This window comes from Bubalus bubalis, chromosome 10 (genome assembly GCF_019923935.1).
Source record: "Bubalus bubalis isolate 160015118507 breed Murrah chromosome 10, NDDB_SH_1, whole genome shotgun sequence".
Taxonomy (NCBI): domain Eukaryota; kingdom Metazoa; phylum Chordata; class Mammalia; order Artiodactyla; family Bovidae; genus Bubalus; species Bubalus bubalis.
In genome coordinates, this window is record NC_059166.1 from 29485171 (window position 1) to 29503888 (window position 18718).

General features: G+C 39.9%; 1 protein-coding gene across 2 annotated transcripts in view; it reads left to right on the forward strand.

The window, feature by feature from the left end:
- The window catches only part of MAP3K5 (mitogen-activated protein kinase kinase kinase 5), a 226637-nt gene that overhangs the window by 197544 nt on the left and 10375 nt on the right, over positions 1-18718 (forward strand). For both annotated transcript variants that reach the window (XM_006052268.4, XM_025294482.3), the window contains 3 exons: positions 1776-1961; positions 5574-5679; positions 17637-17880. In XM_006052268.4, the coding sequence (XP_006052330.3) occupies positions 1776-1961; positions 5574-5679; positions 17637-17880 (536 nt within the window). The remainder of the gene's footprint in view (positions 1-1775; positions 1962-5573; positions 5680-17636; positions 17881-18718) is intronic.

Here is an 18718-nt window from a genome sequence, read left to right on the forward strand (position 1 = left end):
ATTGTTCCCTGTCTGATTTTCAAATATTCCCTTAATGATAGCTTTCAAGCTTTTCAATATAATCTTTTCTCATCAAAGCATAAACATGAGAGGGAGCTCCCAAATGAAAATCGAATGGGAGAACAAACTTGATGGGGCATTTCTCTTTTATTTTAATAGACTCCTAGAAATTGTCATTTTCAAAGCCCAGTTGAGGGATTTAATTTTAATGATGCAGTAACAAAATACACAATACGAGATAGAAATGAGGATCTTTCTTTCTTAAATGAAGATCTTTCTTTCTTAAATGAGGATCAATAGCATTCTACTATGTTTCCTTTAAGTAATAACATTTCTTGCTCAAAGTAGAAGTTCAACTTGAGGAAGGGAATTTGTTTAAATATTTAATTTTTAATATGTGGAGTCATCCATTTGGTCCATTCTTATTACTGATTGCCTTATTGGTGTGTAAGGAATGGTTTCCAGGATAAAGTTTGAAGCAAGTTCCGTTTAATAGCAAAATGTTTGATATGTTTTTATTGTTAATTAATTTTTAATGAAACATAGTTGCTTTGCAATATTACATTAGCTTCTACTGCACAGTGGAATTAATCAGCTGTACATATACATACATGTGCATGCTCAGTTGTGTCTGATTCTTTGTGACCCCATGGACTATAGCCCACCAGGCTCCTCTGTCTATGGGATTCTCCAGACAAGAATACTGGGGTGGGTTGTCATTTCCTGCTCGAGGGGCTCTTCCCAACCCAGGGATCAAACCCAAGTCTCTTGCATCTGCTGCAGAGGCAGGTGGACTCTACTACTGTGCCACCTGGGAAGCCCACATATACATATATCCCCTTCATTTTGAATTTCCCTCCCATTTAGGATACCATGAGTGAAGTAGGTCAGAAAAAGAAAAACTAACATCATATATTAATGAATATATCTAGAAAAATGATATAGATGACCTTATTTCAAAGCAGAAATAGAGACAAAGAATTAGAGAACAAAGGTCTGCATACTGAGGGGGTAGGCAGGGTGGTATGAATTGGGAGATTGGGATTGATACATATACACTATTGATACTATGTGTAAAATAGACAACTTATGCTAGCTGCTTTTGGTTACAAAGAATTGATGTGTTTTCAAGGGCACTTGAAGGACTAGGAACATGTAGGCAGACACATGGATTCTCAGGTTAAGTTCAACCATAGCATCTCTCAGAGCCTCACAGAGACAGAAACTGGAGTGTAATTCCAAGGCCTTCAAGTCCCGCAGTCTGTGCTTCTCTGGCTTGGTTGCTGTTGGCACCCATTTCCATCTACTTTTCTCTTTACCAATCGTCATTCTCAACTCTATTCCTTGTGCTTCCTTATAACTCAATGTACTCTCACCCTGTTTTATGACTTCTCTCTCTGGGCAGACTTTGAGCCTGAAATCCTATGGCTCTTTGCCTGAATCTCTCTTTAGCTCCCAATTAAAATTTCTGAAAGTGGAATCTCACAGCCTCTGCCTGTCCCTGTTTGTCCATCTGACTACATCACAGCTGTTGGACAGTATATGCGGTGGGTTTCTTTCCTTCCTAAGGTTTTCCCTTTCCTTTCTTTTTTTTTTGCAGGGGGAGAAGCCATAGTTCAAATATGGCTGTTCCCACTTAGCAGGGGGCTATTGATACTATGTATAAAAAAGTTCAGTTCTTCTCAGCAGGGGCTGTGAGGGCGACAGGCCCATGGCTGATACATCCAGTACAGAAATATCTGACAGACTGAGAGACTGTTGGTTACTATTCACAGGGGGCTGAAGAACCTAAACTGAAATGGGAACACATCACAACTCTCGTCGCAAGCCTCAGAGAATTTGTGAGGTCCACGGACCGAAAGATCATAGCCACCACCCTGTCCAAGCTGAAGCTGGAGCTGGACTTCGACAGCCACGGGATCAGTCAGGTCCAGGTGGTGCTCTTTGGTTTCCAAGATGCTGTAAGTATGCTATTTCGCCCATGTTTTCCCAGACACTCCAGCTAAAATTAGTCAGAAAATAGGATAAAAACATAAGCTCTGTTGCCTTTTCTTTATTTAATCATTGTAATGAACTCTTTTCTCTTTAGAACATGAGTAAGTATGAGATGGTTGCCTGTCTGTGTGCCTCGAAGCACTAGCTTTGTTATATAATATGGTATCTCCCCCAGGTTAGATACACATAAAATGGAACACCGTGGAAAATAACGACACTCACAGACATCTCCCATGGCTGCACTTTGTTCTTATGAAATCATGTAGTTGGTCACTATTTATTTTGATGATTTTAGCAACGGAGCACTCTTGTCCTGCACTTTCTATTATATATGAAAAGTGCCATCTAGTGGTCACTCGGAAAAATGTAACTGTACGGATCAGAATGATCAGAATGATCAAAATTTCCCCCCCTTGCTCTGTTTTCCAAACAGAACATTTTAAACATACTCGTTTAATAAATATTCACTACTCCCTAGCCAGAAATATACTTTAGAGCATAGGGCATCATTGGATAAAAATTAATTCACAGACTCTGGTGAGAGATCACTGCTCTCATAGCGAGTTGCTATGCAACACAAACTTGAAGCCAGTTTTCCAGAAGCCTGATTCAAACCATATGTGAAATCCTTGAATGAGACTTGCCTGTGGAACTTGTACCAAAAAAAGCCTGAAGTCCCTCCCAGAAGCCCTTACAACTGACTGCAGGAGACAGAGAAATGAGAGTTCCCAAGGTGCCAGCCATGTGAATAGGGAAGCACTTTGCATCATTTTAGGTAAATTCCCCAAATTGACTCAGTCCTAATAAGTTTATTGCTCCTACCTAGAAGACGTCTTGACAGTTGCATTTGGTGCATCAAAAGATCCCTGATTTAAAACTAAATTGTAATCCTTCAGTGACCTTGTGTTCCCTGGAACTCTGTGCAAGCTGCTCAGTCTTATGCTGTATCATGGGCAGGGCAACAGTCCTGACTCAATTGACGTCATGGGAAATGAGAGCAACTGGCCAGGCCTGTCACTAATATAATGCTAAAGGCACACTTTCTCTGTAACTAGGGAACCCCAGCCAGCTGCAAATAAAATCAAATAACTCAGTGAGTTTGCAGCTTGCTCACACATTTGGCTTCCAGTCTAGAGGCTGGAAAGCAAATAGGCAAGTAGAGTTCAGATTGAGAGTGGGTTAGTTGTAATCCTGGGCCACAGACCAAGTCTCACACACACACACACCTGCTCTTGCTCTGACTAGAGGTGTCCAGGATGGACTTGCACTGTCCAGGATGGGAATGAACCCAAAGAATGGCCTGGATATAATATATTGTTGAATGAGGGGCTGCGAGGAGCTGGTCATGGTGATAGAGGACCCCTCCTCCATTTTCTCTTTGGGACCCTTGAGAGAAAGAGTATTAGTTACTAAATGTCATACCCACATTAGTCAAATAATCAAGCGAGTCCTTTAAGAAAGTGCCAGGACAAAATCATTCTGAAGGGGTTTCCTAGAACAAGTGGGAACCTAGCAATGGTCCGCTTCCCTGGGAACAACCACTCTGAGGAATTCCTCAGACAGACAGCCATCTACACTGGGGGATTTTGATGAAGATGGATCAAGGGCAGGAACGAGCCACTGGAACTCTAGGTTCTGGTGTGAGATTGCAGCTAGGTCACCGTCTCCCCAGCTTCCTCTAAGATCTCTCTCTAGTCAGAGTCCTGTTGGGAAAAATAGCATCTTTTCTTAAAGACCCATGTCAACCAGAAATTAGTGGAGTTAAACCAAATTTTGAGTAAACCTCTCTTAGCCTTATGATAAAAGTCATTTATAAAAAGGTAATGGCTTACCCATACAATCAGATCAGATCAGTCACTCAGTTGGAATATTATCAACCTGAAAAAGGAACGAAGTTCTGACACATTACACATAGTGAAATGAGCCAGACACAAAAAGACTGCACGATTTCGATTGTGTGAGACACTTAGAGTAGTCATATTCATAAACAGGAAGTAGAATGGTGGTTGTCAGGGACTGGGAGGAGAGGGCAGGGGGGCATCATTGTTTAATGGGTATAGCATTTCAGTTTTGCAGGATGAAAAGAGTTCTGGAGATGAGCAATGGTGATAGTAGTGTTAACTAAAAAATGAGCCACAACCTGAAAGTTACTTTATTTGGTGGGAATGTTGAGGACTCCGAGCCCAGGAGACAGCATCTCAGTAGCTCTGTGAAATCTGCTCAGAGGAGGCAGGAGAGGGAGTCAGGCTATATATAAGTTTGCAACAAAGGGGGCAGGCAACCTGAACAGCAAAGATTATTGTTAAATAGTAAGGAAAACCAGATATCAAGCTAAGGAACTTAATGTTTTATATGTAGAGAAAGAGGTAAGCCTCTGGGCTCTCTGAATTCATTCCTTTCATAGGCACCTCAGCTATCAGGGGCCAAATCTGTTTCTAGATGCTTTACATCCTTAATTCCTTTTTTACCATAAGGGATGGTAAGTGTGGTGGATGGTTGCTTCTGGCATCCCATCTCTTCCCCCCACCAGCAATTGCCATGGTTGGGGATGGTGGCATCTGCTGGATCACAGTTTTGGGAGCCCTCATTCATGTTAGGAGGCCTGAAATCGCTAACGGCTGCGACATTTCTTGCCCACTGATACAGCAGGAAATGTTTCATTTCACACTAGCACAACAGTGTCAACGTACTCGATGCCGCTTAAAAATGCCACTTTAGCTGTACACTGAAAAATAGTTAAGATGGTAAATTTGATGGAATGCATATTTTACCATAATTTTTAAAAAGAAAGGTAATGCATATATCTGTGTCAGTGTCTGTGTAAATAGGTGAAACATTACTAGTCACTTAAAAAGATAGTCTTACAACAAAGATCTTTGATGTAAACAGATTGTCTGGAATAGTTTGGCAGTTTATTCCCCTTTAAAAAAATAAAAGCTGTTGTGGGATGGAAAACGAGGCACGCACCATGGCAGGTCTGTAGGTAGCACGTGTGTTCTCATGTTCCCCCTTTAAGTGGTGACTGGCACTTTCAAGTCATCACATGATGCTGAAGTGCTTGGTTGTGTTGAACAGCAGCCATAACATTTAAGAATAAAAAGGAAATACATAGTCTCGATGCATGTGTGTGTGCTGAGTCACTTAATTCATGTCCAACCCTTTGCGAGCTCATGGACTGTAGCCTGCCAGGTTCCTCTGTCCATGGGATTCTCCAGGCAAGAATACTGGAGTGGAACTCTTTTTTTTTTTCCTTTCCTTTATAACTTCCACCATCCAATCTGCTGACATCATAAAAGGCAGAAGTTGCAGATACTGGGTCCCAAAGAGGCAACATTCCCATTTAACTAGATTGCTTTTCATTGAAGTGGTATATCTCACTTGCTTACATGGGAAGCACCTAACTTCATTTTGAAGTGGCAGTTTTTCATTTGTTTTCTGGTGACATAAATAATTCACAATTCAGAGTGAAGAAACCTTTTAGTTATTATTGTTGGTAGACTATCATCCAAATGCATGCATCAGCTAGGTTATTTGCAATTAAATATTAAAGTAAACCATATATCACTCTTTTACTCCAGGTCAATAAAGTTCTTCGGAATCATAACATCAAGCCACACTGGATGTTTGCCTTAGACAGTATCATCCGAAAGGCGGTACAGACAGCTATTACCATTCTGGTTCCAGGTCAGAAATACATAACTACTTTGCAAATATTTAGAGTTTGGTATTTTCAGTTACTGTTCATTTATCATTTATGATGTTTACTCACTGCTTTTAGGGCAGCTTAGCCTTTTTTTTTTCATCTTTCAAAGCCACCAAATAATATTTATCTAGTGTGTGTACTCTGAGCAAAATGTTTACTATGAGTGAGAAAGACTTGTTTCCTTGTCTTTAAAGAGCATCATTGGATATAAAGACAAAGAGAAAATGATACAGGAGATCCAAATACATATGCATTTCAATATTTAGATATCTGTACCCACAAAACACACTCCCATGTCATCCTTTACCAGTGGTTCCCATAGCCGCCAGTGCATTGAGTGATGTAAGGAGCTCTTTAAAATTACACCTTTGAGAGCTCCATCCCAGACTGAGTGAGAATCTGCTGAGGATAAAGCTCAGGAATATGATTTTCCAGGCCATTTTTATACACAGCCAGGTTTGGAAATCACGGGTCTAAATAGATGCCAGCTATGTTTGCACTGAGATATTATACCAAAGGGTATCTCAATGAATGCAACCAGCTTATGGGAGTAAGCGTGCGTGCTAAGTCACTTCAGTCATGTCTGACTCTGTAACCCCATGGACTATAGCCTGCCAGGGTCCTCTGTCCATGGGATTCTCCAGGCAACAATACTGGAGTGGGTTACCATGCCTTCCTCCAGGGGATCTTCTCAACCCAGGGATTGAACCCACATCTCTTACCTCTCCTGCATTGGCAGGCGAGTTCTTTACCACTAGCTCCACCTGGGAAGCCTGTTATGGAGAAAGAGAGAGATGCACTCATGCTCTAAGATAAGCTTCCAAAGTGTTTTGATAGTGTACCCATAATAGAAATTTTAAGCAGAGCTATTCCACCTTGTGTGTGTGTGTGTGTATGTGTGTATAGATAGAGAAATAGATTGATTTAGGTATGTGAATTAGAAACGTGTTCTAAAATAAAAGAAACATGTTCTGTTGTACTAATTTGTACATGTATTATAAAGTATTCTAAAACAGAAATCTAAAAAGATAAGGTAAATAAATATGAAACATTTCAAATTTTATGTTATTTATAAACAGTACCACAAACTTTCAAGTTATCATAAACCCTTCTGAGTTGTGGAGTTCCTTCTCTTCTTTCAGAATGCCTTGTCTGGTTTCAGGGTGAGGGATTAACATTTCTTCTTTATGAAAGGAGGAAATAGAAGAAGTTCTAACATCCCTGAATAGGTTGTTTCCCTACGTGGTGCATACCTCCCCCCCACCCCCACCCCATCCCTCCTGCCACCTCCATCCCCGCTGCCACCTCCATCCCCCCTGCCGCCTCCCCTTGAGTTCTTGTAAGTTTGTCTTCTTCAGGTCTCATTTTACAAGATGCCCCCTCCGAGAGTCCTGACCGACCCCAAAGTCTACAGTAGACCCCCTGTCTCTCTCTCTCTCCTTGGAAATGGTTTTCCCATTGGTGACATTTGCCCAGTCAGAAACTACTTTTATTTTCTTGTCTAATGGCTGTTTCCCTTACCAGCGGGTAGCTGTGTCTTTTATTCTGTGTCAAACACATTGTCCAGCATGTTGCCTGGAAATTAACAGACTTCCAATAAATATTGGTTGAAGCAATCAGAGTTTTACCTGGTTATAACAAATTAGGGTGAAAACTTTTGCATAACTTAGAAAAAACCCTAGCAAGGCTTTGAAACAAACGGCTGGCAGTTGGATGTGAACCTGAAGAATGTAAAGCTGGTGGAAGCCTAGTGTGATGCTCTAAGGACGTCAGCACGTACTCATGTTTAGATGGTTAATCACCTAGATGAGCTTGGGTGTGGGAAGTGTACCAAAGAGGGGTTAGAAACCCAAAAGACGTAAGGGGTGAAAGGGATTAAGTGTGTATCAGTGAGGAGTATAGGTATAGGCCATGAGTTATACTGTGTGCTGTGCATGCAAAGTCACTTCAGTAGTGTCTAACTCTTTGTGACTCTATGGACTAACCTGTCAGGCTCCTCTGTCCATGGGATTCTCCAGGCAAGAATACTGGAGTGGATTGCCATGCTTTTCTCCAGGGGATCTTCCTGACTCAGGGATTGAACCTGCATCGCCTGCCACTCCTGCATTATAGGCACTAAGCCACTGGCGAAGCCCCAAGTTACACCCAGTAGTAACCTAAATTGAGAATGTCTAAATGAGGAGAAGAGAAAGGGATTATACTTTGAAATAATTTAAATAGCATATAAATAATCTGTTAATCTAATTTGTAATAACTTCTTTAAAAATGGATTACCTAAATGCAATGGATTGTATCCTGGAATAGAAAAAAGAACATCAGGAAAACTAGCATAATCTGAAAATACTCCAGTTTCCTTAATACAACTGATACTGTACCAATGTTAATTTCTTAGTTTTGACAGAGGTACCATAGTTACCTAAGATATACTAGGTGAACTGGGTGGAAGGTATATGGAGTTCTCTGTATTATCTTTACAGTATTTCTGTAAATCTAAAATTCTTCCAAAATATAAAGTTGATAAAGCATACTGATTATCATGCTGTAGATGAAACACTTTAAGCTTAGAGGGAGAGACAGGGACAAGGGACAACACAGGGAGGCCTGTCTCCTCACGTGAGTGTCCTCGTGATGGGTGTTGCTCTAACCCAGCTCGTGTGCAGAGGAAGGCACACTCGATGAAAACAGTTTGCTAAGCAAAGTTTTCTGTCCTTCCACTGTGAAATTGGTTTCTTTGAGGCCAGTAGGGGTCTCTGATGACAACTGAAATGACTCTTTGAAAGCATTTTTAAAAGTGAGCAAAAAAAAGAAAAAAGGAACTTCCCTTGCAGTCCAGTGGTTAGACTTCCACACTTCTACTGCAGGGGGCATGGGTCCAATACCTGGTCAGGGAACTGAGATCCTACAAGCTGCGCGGCGTGGCCAAGAATAATAATAATAAATGGAAATTTCAGAGAATTACTTTAAGAAAGTATTTTTTAATATGCCTCCCAGGATGCAGGAAGACAATATATACTCTACATCAATATGTTTATGTTGAAATATATGAACAAGGGCAACCAAATTCAAGCATTTGACAATTCCATTGGCCCCAGAGAGACATTATCTATAAAACTGTAAGCAGGCTTCTTTGCTAACTAAAACTTCTTGGGGGTCTGGACGGTCAACATCTGCCTGAGAAGGTGCGCCGGTTGCATATATCTAGATAAGGAGCAGCGGGGAGGCGATAAGTCACGCGCACGCCAAAGACCTCATCACCTGAGCTGCTCGGATCTGGAAAGGGCACAAAACGCAGGCCCAACCGAGAGTCTGCGCCTCTGAGGACTACCCGAGTGCCTGAACTTGAGCGGCTTGGACCTGGGAAGTGCAAGCAGCCCAGGGCCGGCCTCGGATGGTTCCCGGCGGAGCAACCTAGAGCCTGAGCAGCGTGGGCAGGGAGGCTACACGCGCAGTGAACGGGGGACAGACCCAGTGGGGCTGAGGCACTGTGAGCACACGCCAGTGTTATTTGTTTGCAGCATCCCTCCCTACCTCCCCACAGCGCGACTGAACAAGTGAACCTAAAAAAAAAAAAAAAAAAAAAAAAAGTGTCCTCCATCATCCACTTTGTGTCAGGGCGGAAACCGGACACTGAAGAGACCAGCAAACAGAAGAAGCTATAACAGAGGGAACTGCCTTGGAAGCTACAGGCAATAGATTAAAATCCTGTGGTTACTACCAACTACATAGGAAGGGGCCTATAGATCTTGAGAAATATAAGTCAGACCAAGGAACTAGCCAAAAATGAACTGAACCCACAATACTCACAACAAAACCAGAGAAAGTCCTAGATATATTTTTACTATTTTTACGATCATTCATTTTTTTATTTTTATTTTTTTAATTAAAAAAAATTTTTTAAGTCCTCTATTATTCCTTTAATTTTCACTTTTATAACCGATTACTTCGCAAAAAAAAAAAAAGAGAAGACCCTATTCTTTTTTTAAAGCAAACTTCATATATATATTTTTTATAATTTTTTTGATCCTGTTTTTTTTCTTTTTTTCTTTTTTTTCCTTCTTTTTTTAACATTGTATTTTTGAAATTCCAAACTCTACTCTAGATTTTTAATTTTAGCTTTTTGGTATTTGTTATCAATTTTGTACCTATAGTTTTTTTTTTTTATAATTTCTGTGACCCTTTTTTAATTTTTCTTTTTCTTTTTCTCTGTTTCTTTCTCTTCTTCTTTTAAATAACATTGTATATCTGAAATTCCAAACTCGACTCTAGATTTTTAATTTATGCTTTTTGGTATTTGTTATCAATTCTGTACCTGTATTTTGTTTATAATTTATGTGACTTTGTTCTTGTTTTTTTTTTTTTTTCTCTCTCTCTTTCTTTTTCTTCTTTTCTTAACATTGTATTTTTGAAATTCCAAACTCTACTCTAGATTTTTAACTTTTGCTTTTTGGTATTAGTTATCAATTTTGTACCTATATTTTCTTTATAATTTTCACGACCTTGTTTGTTTTTGTTCGTTTTTTCTCTTTCTTTTCCTTCTTCTTTTCTTTAACGTTGTATTTTTGAAATTCCAAACTCTACTCTAGATTTTTAATTTTTGCTTTTATGTATTTGTTACCAATTTTGTACCTTTAAGAACCCAATCTTCAGTACCCATTTTTCACTAGGGAGCGAGATTACTGGCTTGACTGCTCTCTCTCCCTTTGGACTCTCCTTTTTCTCCACCAGGTCACCTGTATCTCCTCCCTAACCCCTCTCTACTCTACCCAACTCTGTGAATTACTGTGTGTTCCAGACGATGGAGAACACTTAGGGAACTGATTATTGGCTGGATCTGTCTCCCTCCTTTTCATTCCCCCCTTTTATCCTCCTGGCCACCTCTGTCACCTTCCTCCTTCTTCTCTTCTCTGTATAACTCCGTGATCAACTCTGAGCGGCCCAGTTGTGGAGTGCACATAAGGAAGAGATTACTGGCTAGCCCACTCTCTCCTCTATTGATCCCACCTCATCTCATTTGGGTCACCTCTAATTCCCTCCTCCCTCTTCTCTTCTCCATGTAACGCTGTGAACCTCTCTGGGTGACCCTCATGGTAGAGAAACTTTTCATCTTTAACGCAGATGTTTTATCAACGGTGCTGTATAGAAGGAGAAGCTTTGAAACTACTGTAAAAATAAGACCGATAACTGGAAGCAGGAGGCTTAAGTCCAAACCCTGACTCCAGGGAGCTCCTGACTCCAAATAACAGTAATTGACAGGAGCTCATCAAATGCCTCCATACCTGCACTGAAACCAAGCACCACACAAGGGCCAACAAGTTTCAGGGCAAGACATACCAAGCAAATTATCCAGCAACAAGGAACACAGCCCTGAGCTCCAAGATACAGGCAGCCCAAAGTCACCCCAAAACTATAGACATCCCATAACTCATTACTGGACATTTCATTGCACTCCAGAAAGAAGTACAGCTCCACCCACCAGAACACCGACACAAGCTTCCCTAACCAAGAAACTTTGACAAGCCACCTGTACAAACCCACACAGAGCGAGGAAACACCACAATAAAGAGAACTCCACAAACTGCCAGAATACAGAGAGGACACCCCAAACTCAGCAATTTAAACAAGATGAAGAGACAGAGGAATACCCAGCAGATAAAGGAACAGGATAAAAGCCCACCAAACCAAACCAAAGAGGAAGAGATAGGGAATCTACCTGATAAAGAATTCCGAATAATGATAGTGAAATTGATCCAAAATCTTGAAATCAAAATGGAATCACAGATAAATAGCCTGGAGACAAAGATTGAGAAGATGCAAGAAAGGTTTAACAAGGACCTAGAAGAAATAAAAGAGAGTCACTATATAATGAATAATGCAATAAATGAAATTAAAAACACTCTGGAGGCAACAAATAGTAGAATAACAGAGGCAGAAGATAGGATTAGTGAATTAGAAGATAGAATGGTAGAAATAAATGAATCAGAGAGGATAAAAGAAAAATGAATTAAAAGAAATGAGGACAATCTCAGAGACCTCCAGGACAGTATTAAACGCTACAACATTCGAATCATAGGGGTCCCAGAAGAAGAAAACAAAAAGAAAGACCATGAGAAAATACTTGAAGAGATAATAGTTGAAAACTTCCCTAAAATTGGGGAAGGAAATAATCACCCAAGACAATTCCATTGATTTCCAAATGTCCCTAAAGATTTTGTTATACAATTAAGATTCAAAGAAACTATACTAAAAATGCCTGTCTTTTTAGTCTCCTGATAAAAATTGCTTTTAGGTGACAAAATACTGCAATAAACCTACCAAATTTTAAGACATGCTAAAGAAACCAACAAATTTAAAAGTATACCATCATCAGTACACACATTTCTTACATGTGTTTGCTGAGAGGACCCAGATGTTGGCTTTTAAACATTCTCTATTAAAGGAATCAGAGCTCCTTGCAGAAATGGTTGATTTCCAGGCCTGCCTGGGGCAGAAGAAATTCAAGATGAGCCTGCAACTTACTGTGATGGCAAAAGATAAGGAAATGCACCAAAAGGATGGACGCTGATACAAAGGACCCTGGAGACCGCTTGAAGGACTTTCCGAAAGTCTAAGCCAGGGCAAATTAAACAAAAAAATCAATAAAAATAATATTGGGTTATATGCATAGAGTTAACTAAATAGCCATGAGTCCATACTGATATAAGTAATTGAATACGTATATGGAGGATAAGGCCAATTATTTGTCTTAGTAGAATTCCAATTAATACCTGTAGAAGGGATGAGGGAAATAAAAAAATCACCATTAGGCAAACACCACAGTAATAATTATTACAGTAAGAACCATCAATAGCTGCTGAGGTAAGCAGGAAAAATAATGCTGAGAAACGAGGTATTTGAATGGTCTCAGGGAATCTCCCGACAAGATAGCTACTAACTACAAAGAGAAAACAGTGACACTCCCTTTACCAGAAGCTCAAGGTAAGCATTACTCACATAAGACACAGCAGCATTGGGTACCTCCTGATGTGACGCTCTGAGAAGGACACAGCATCATCTTTGTGGTATAGGAGCCAAAAAGGCAGAGCCTCAACCTAATCTTGACAAGACATAAATGAACCAAAAATGAGGGACACAGTACAAAATAGCTGACCAGGACTCCTCAAAGGTACAGAGGTCTTGGGGGATAGAGAAATACTAGGGTGCTGCCACAGATTGACAGAGACCAAGAGACACATGACAAATAATGCTGTGTGGGGTCCTAGGTCAGAAAAAGGACATCCTTGGGAAAACAGTGACATTCAAGTAAGGTCTATAGATTAGGTTGATAGTATTGTATCCATGTGAATTTCCTGGCTTTGGTAATAGTGCCAAAGCTGTGTAAGCTGTTACAAATATTTAGGGCAAGCAGATACTGGGTATACAAGGAACTCTCTGTACTGTTTTTTGCAACTTTTCTGTTATTTTAAAATTATTTCAAAATGAAAAGGAAAAAATAAGAAAATGTTCCATCTTCTTTCTTCTGAAAAAGAACACACAGAACAGAGAGTACTGTGTAAACCCCATATGAGTTTCTTTTTTTTTTTCTCAGACTCTTTTCCCACTTGTCTTCAAGAATCAGCCTGTGGATTATTGGTAACACTGAGTATCTTTCATTACTCTTCAAGTACAGGCTGGCTGTGGGTGACCAGCCTGTACTGAGCATGAGACCATGTTGGCCCAGCTAAGGCAGAGAGAATGCACAGTACAGGCACACTTCTGATGGGAAATCTAATTGCTTAAACTGCTAGAGTCCTTGGTGTTACTCCCAGTTGTTAAGCTGAATCAGTCCCATGCCCCGTGTCCACATTAACGTAAAATGCCCAGCACCCCAATCTACATGCAATGTTTAATGCAGGGATCGTACACCGCACTGACAAGTATTGTGATCCTACCACGTGTTAAGGTTATTTTCCTCTGATGAGGCTGCCAGTTGGGGTGGAGTGGGAGTGAGGGGAGGTGGGGATAGTATTGCTGTTTGATCCTCTCTTGTGTTTTGGAAACATGCACTCCCTTTAGTTTCCCACACATGGGCTTATTTGCTGTCCATTCATTCCAGGGTCCCCTGAGTCCCTGCCTTTCTCATGACACTTGGCTCTGTCCTGACAGTTCCCTCTGCTTTCCATTCTCCTCAGAGAGCTCATTTGTGCTTCCTTCTCTTAAGCTTCCTGGGTGGCTCAGACAGTAAAGAATCCACCTGCAATGCAGGAGATCCAGGTTCCATCTCTGGGTTGGGAAGATCCCTTGGAGAAGGGAATGGCTACCTACTCTAGTATTCGTGCCTGGAGAACTCCATGGACAGAGAGGAGCCTGGCGGGCTATAGCCCTTCAGGTTGCAAAGAGCTGGACGTGACTGAGCAACTAACATTTCACTTCTCTCGAGTACCTCTTTTCCTTTCTCCACCCCAAGGCTTTCCCCTCCTCCAGAACCTGCCTGGGCCCTTCCATCTCCTTGAATCCATCAATGAGTAAACCCCACACTAGCTTTAGTCACTGCAAATATATTTTACTTACCCCTTAGCACTCTTATTACATGTACCTGTGAATTATATATGTGGCTAGGTGTATAACTGAGAGCATCAAAGATAGTCAAGCTGAATTCATTTGTGCTTGCAATTCCACGTTATTTTTGCATATGCTTTTATGACTCTTGTGTATATTTGCCCTAGTTCTCCTTCAGGTTGTTTCTTTTGGAGGATCGAGACCAGATGCTCTCTCTTATTTGCATGTTTTACAATATCTGATTTGATCATGTGTCCTCAGGGAGCCATCATGAAAGATCAAAATAACAAAGTACTGCATTCACTTATAGTTTTCTACTTTCTTCAAATTATTGGGAAAAACTTTTAGTCATTAGCACATAAGTAAAATGATGACATATGATCATTTAAAGTGTACAGAGTTAGAGGAATATAAGGGAACATTTAAATGTAATAATGTAGTAATAAGTATTAGAAATTTTCCCTCTCCTAAAGTGAGATTATATTCAACAAGACAATAAACCTTTAAAATTGTCTTTAAAATTTCAGTTTAGAGACCATAAGGAAAAAATTTAGAAAATTTAAAAAGGCCTATTCTTGCTCTAATTTAATATAGATTGAACTCTCTTATTAAAAAAAAAAATATTTATTTGGCAATGCCAGGTCTTAGTTGCTAGTTCCCCAACCAGGTATTAAACCTGGGCTCCGTGCATTGGGAGTGCTGCTGTCTTAGCCACTGGATCACCAGGGAAGTCCTCTTATTTTTAAAGATCTTTTTTTCACTATTTTTTTCCCTTATAAATAATCCTAGTAAGATAACTTCCATTCTGCCAACACTTTTTATGAAGCTGATATGGCTCAGCCCCTGTAGCAGGTTTATGTAAATTAAACACCTGATTTTGAGTTACACCTACAACTAACACACAGAATGAAGACAAAAGGGCTTCCCTGGTGGCTCAGACAGTAAAGAGTCTGCCCCCAATGCAGGAAACCCGGGTTCTAGATCCCCTGAAGAAGGAAATGGCAACCCACTCCAGTGTTCTTGCCTGAGAAATCCCATGGATGAAGGAGCCTGGCAGGCTAAGGTCTATGGTGTCGCAAAGAGTCAGATACAACTGAGCGACTAGCACAGAGAATGCTATAGATGAACTAGGAAATAGAATTTTGGAAGGAGAAAGGTGATAATGCAGACAGCAGAATAGAGGTGGAGTTTGGCTAACCTTAAGAGATAAAGGGTAAGGATGTGGAGAAATAAGAACTTTTGTGCACTATTGGTGAGACTATAAAATGGTGCAGCCATTATGGAAAACAATATGTAGCTCCTCAAAAAAATAAAAATTACCATATGTTCTTTTGGGTATATATTCAAAAGAATTGAAAGCAGGATCTCAAATAGATAATTGCACACCCAAGTTCACAGCAGCATTATTCACAATAGTAAAGAAGTAGAAGCAACTCAAGTGTCCATTGATAGATGAATGGATAAACAAAGTGTGGTATATGCAAACAATGGAGTGCTATACAGCCTTCAGAAGGAAGGAAAGTCTGAAACATGCAACAGCATGCGTGAAGTTTAAGGACATTATACCATACACGGGTCAATAAGGCAAAGACCAAACAGTTCCCTGGAGGATTTGGCGATGAATTGGCCCTTTGGCTGCATTCTGTAGCAGCTATGTTAGAGTAGTGGGAGGGGTCTTCCATCACTCCCACTGGCGCCCTCCCCCAGCACAGGGGCTCTTCAACTGTGGTTCATGGACTCTCAGAATTGGCTTCAGGGAGCCAGTGAGCCCTCAAGAAACAGGGAAAATACTGTCTGAATGTGCTCTTCTGCATGGCTCTCGTCAGATTCTCGGTGGGTTCTGTGATCTAAAGAAAGCTCCACATGCCCATAATGAGATATCACCCCAGACTTGTGGGAATGGCTAGCTTTAAAAAGAATACAAATAACAAATATTGGCAAGGATGTGGAGAAAAAAGAACCCTCCTGCACTGCTAGTGGGAATGTAAACTGTTGCAGCTACTGTAGAAGACAGTATAGAGATGGCTCAAAAAACTAAAAATACCATATGACCCCGCAGCTTCATTCCTGGGTATATATCAGAAAGAAACAAAAGCACTAATTTGAAAAAATACATTTGTTCCAATGTTCATAGCAGCATTATTTACAGTTGCCAAGTTATGGAAACCACCTAAGTGTCCTTCAACACATAAATGGCCAAAGAAGATTTGGTGTGTGTGTGTAAATGTGTGTCTATGATGAAATACTACTCAGCCATAAAAAAGAACGAAATTTTGCTCTTTGCAGCAACATGACATGAATGGACTTGAAGAACATTATGCTGAAGTGAAAAAGTCAGAGAAAGACAAATACTGTATGATACCATTTATATGTGGAATCTAAAAAAGACAATAAACCATTGAATAAACACTGATATAGAGAACAAATGAGTGTTTTCCAGTGGGGAGAGGGAATGGGAAAGGGGCAATACAGGGGTACAGGGAAAATAAGGGTCATTCTAGGAGTATATGAAATCATATGTGTGAAACTTTTGAAAATTGTAAAGAATTATAGAATTTAAAGAATGTTTCTTTGAAAATAAAAGTTTTATGTGTCATAGCATATGGAGCCAAGATCCAATATTTCTGTTACCCTGATTTTACTTAAATTATGAATGTAATTCCTTTTGAGGGGGCCATTTTGAGAACCTAATCACAATGTATAATAGTTTTTCCCATCAGAAGGTAGCATCCCAATTCTGAAGTGACCCGCAGATGAACTCATGGCGTGCAGTCTGTTTAAACTGGAGACTTGTAACTTTTGCACTTTAAATCTTAGTGGTGAGTCAGTAGGTTAGGGTAGGACACACACTAAAAATTAACCTAATAGTCAAAAAGTCAAAAGCAGATTGGCCTACTAGAGTGAATATAAAGAATGTGTGTGTATTTTCAGTACTCGCCCCTCCCACCCCCACACATTTTGAATGTTACAAGCAAAAAGCAGTCTGTCTTCTTACTCTTATTTATACAATCTCTCTATATCTCACTTTCCTCATTTCTAAGTAAGTTAATAGTTGACAGAATCAAAACTATGAATTTTAATTGTATAAACAAATTTTCATATTCTTAACAGGTTTTTACACAATTGCCTATCTGATTTTAACAGATTTCCCACGTATCTTATGTGCTGTGTGAACATTTCTCTTCTGTTTGAGTTAGATCATTCTGAGTTTACATATCTTATGATTTTTGCAAATTTGCTGGAAGAACAAATCTGAAATAATGTGCAGAAATCCATCCTCACTTTTGGAAAAGCAGTTGGGAATACATCTTATTGATAGCAGGGGAGATGACATTCATGTCTTAAGAAATTAAGGCTGTCATTCTTATTTCATTAAGATTGTTGTTGATCATATGCTTAACAGAACTGAGGCCGCATTTCAGCCTTGCATCTGAGAGTGATACTGCCGATCAAGAAGACTTGGATGCAGACGGTGACCATGACGAACGGCCTTCAAATCAAACTGTCCGAAGACCTCATGCAGTGCTTGAAGACGCGGTGGCCACCTCAGGGGTGAGCACGCTCAGTTCTACTGTATCCCATGACTCCCAGAGTGCTCACCGATCACTGAATGTACAACTTGGAAGGATGAAAATAGAAACAAATAGGTAAGGCCTATTCCAATGTGGGTGGGTTTCTTTTCTCTTACTTTTATATAAGTGCATGTGCTTGGAGTCTACTTTAAAGATTGGTCCACAGAATGTACATAAGCTAATTCCTTTTTCCCATTCATATAACCTTGATTTCATTCTTTATTAAAATGAGAGATTCATTTTAGCCTCTTTAGTCAAATATGTTTTCTGCTTCTCCCAATTCAGTCCTTCAGCATCTCTTCTTTGATCACTGCACTAAGATTTTCAGAGTAACTTAGTTGTAACCTCATAGACTGTTTGGGATGCAGGCTCAGAGCAACATGTACCATCCAGTAGACAGCTGAAAGACAAGAAAGAGAGTCTGCGATATTGAGACCTGTGACTTGGAGTATCAGGTTCTTCCAGGAGAGGAAGAGCTCTGTTCTTAAGGAGATAAAACTAATGGTTCAAAAGTTTTTCGTTTTAGAACCTTGAAACAATGATCCATTGACCACATTTATTATTTTATTTTAAATATGCTGTATCATATCTGGAGTTTAATTTTTCCTTGTGAATTTGATAACACAGAACTCACATGATCAGGTTATTAAGTGAACAGGAAATATGTTCTTGTGCTTCACAAGATGTTGACACAGTTCAAGGTCTGAATCTTTATGATTTATTGCTTCCTGTGCTGGTTACCGTTGACATGTGGGCAACTGACTTTATGACTTTGGGTTGACAGGCAAAACTTTTTTATTATTTATATTTTTGGAGTGAATCAATAAACATTGTTCAAATATTTAGAAACCTTAGTTGAAAATCCAAGTTATTCACCAGGGAGATAAAAATATTTTATTTCTGGTCATAAGTT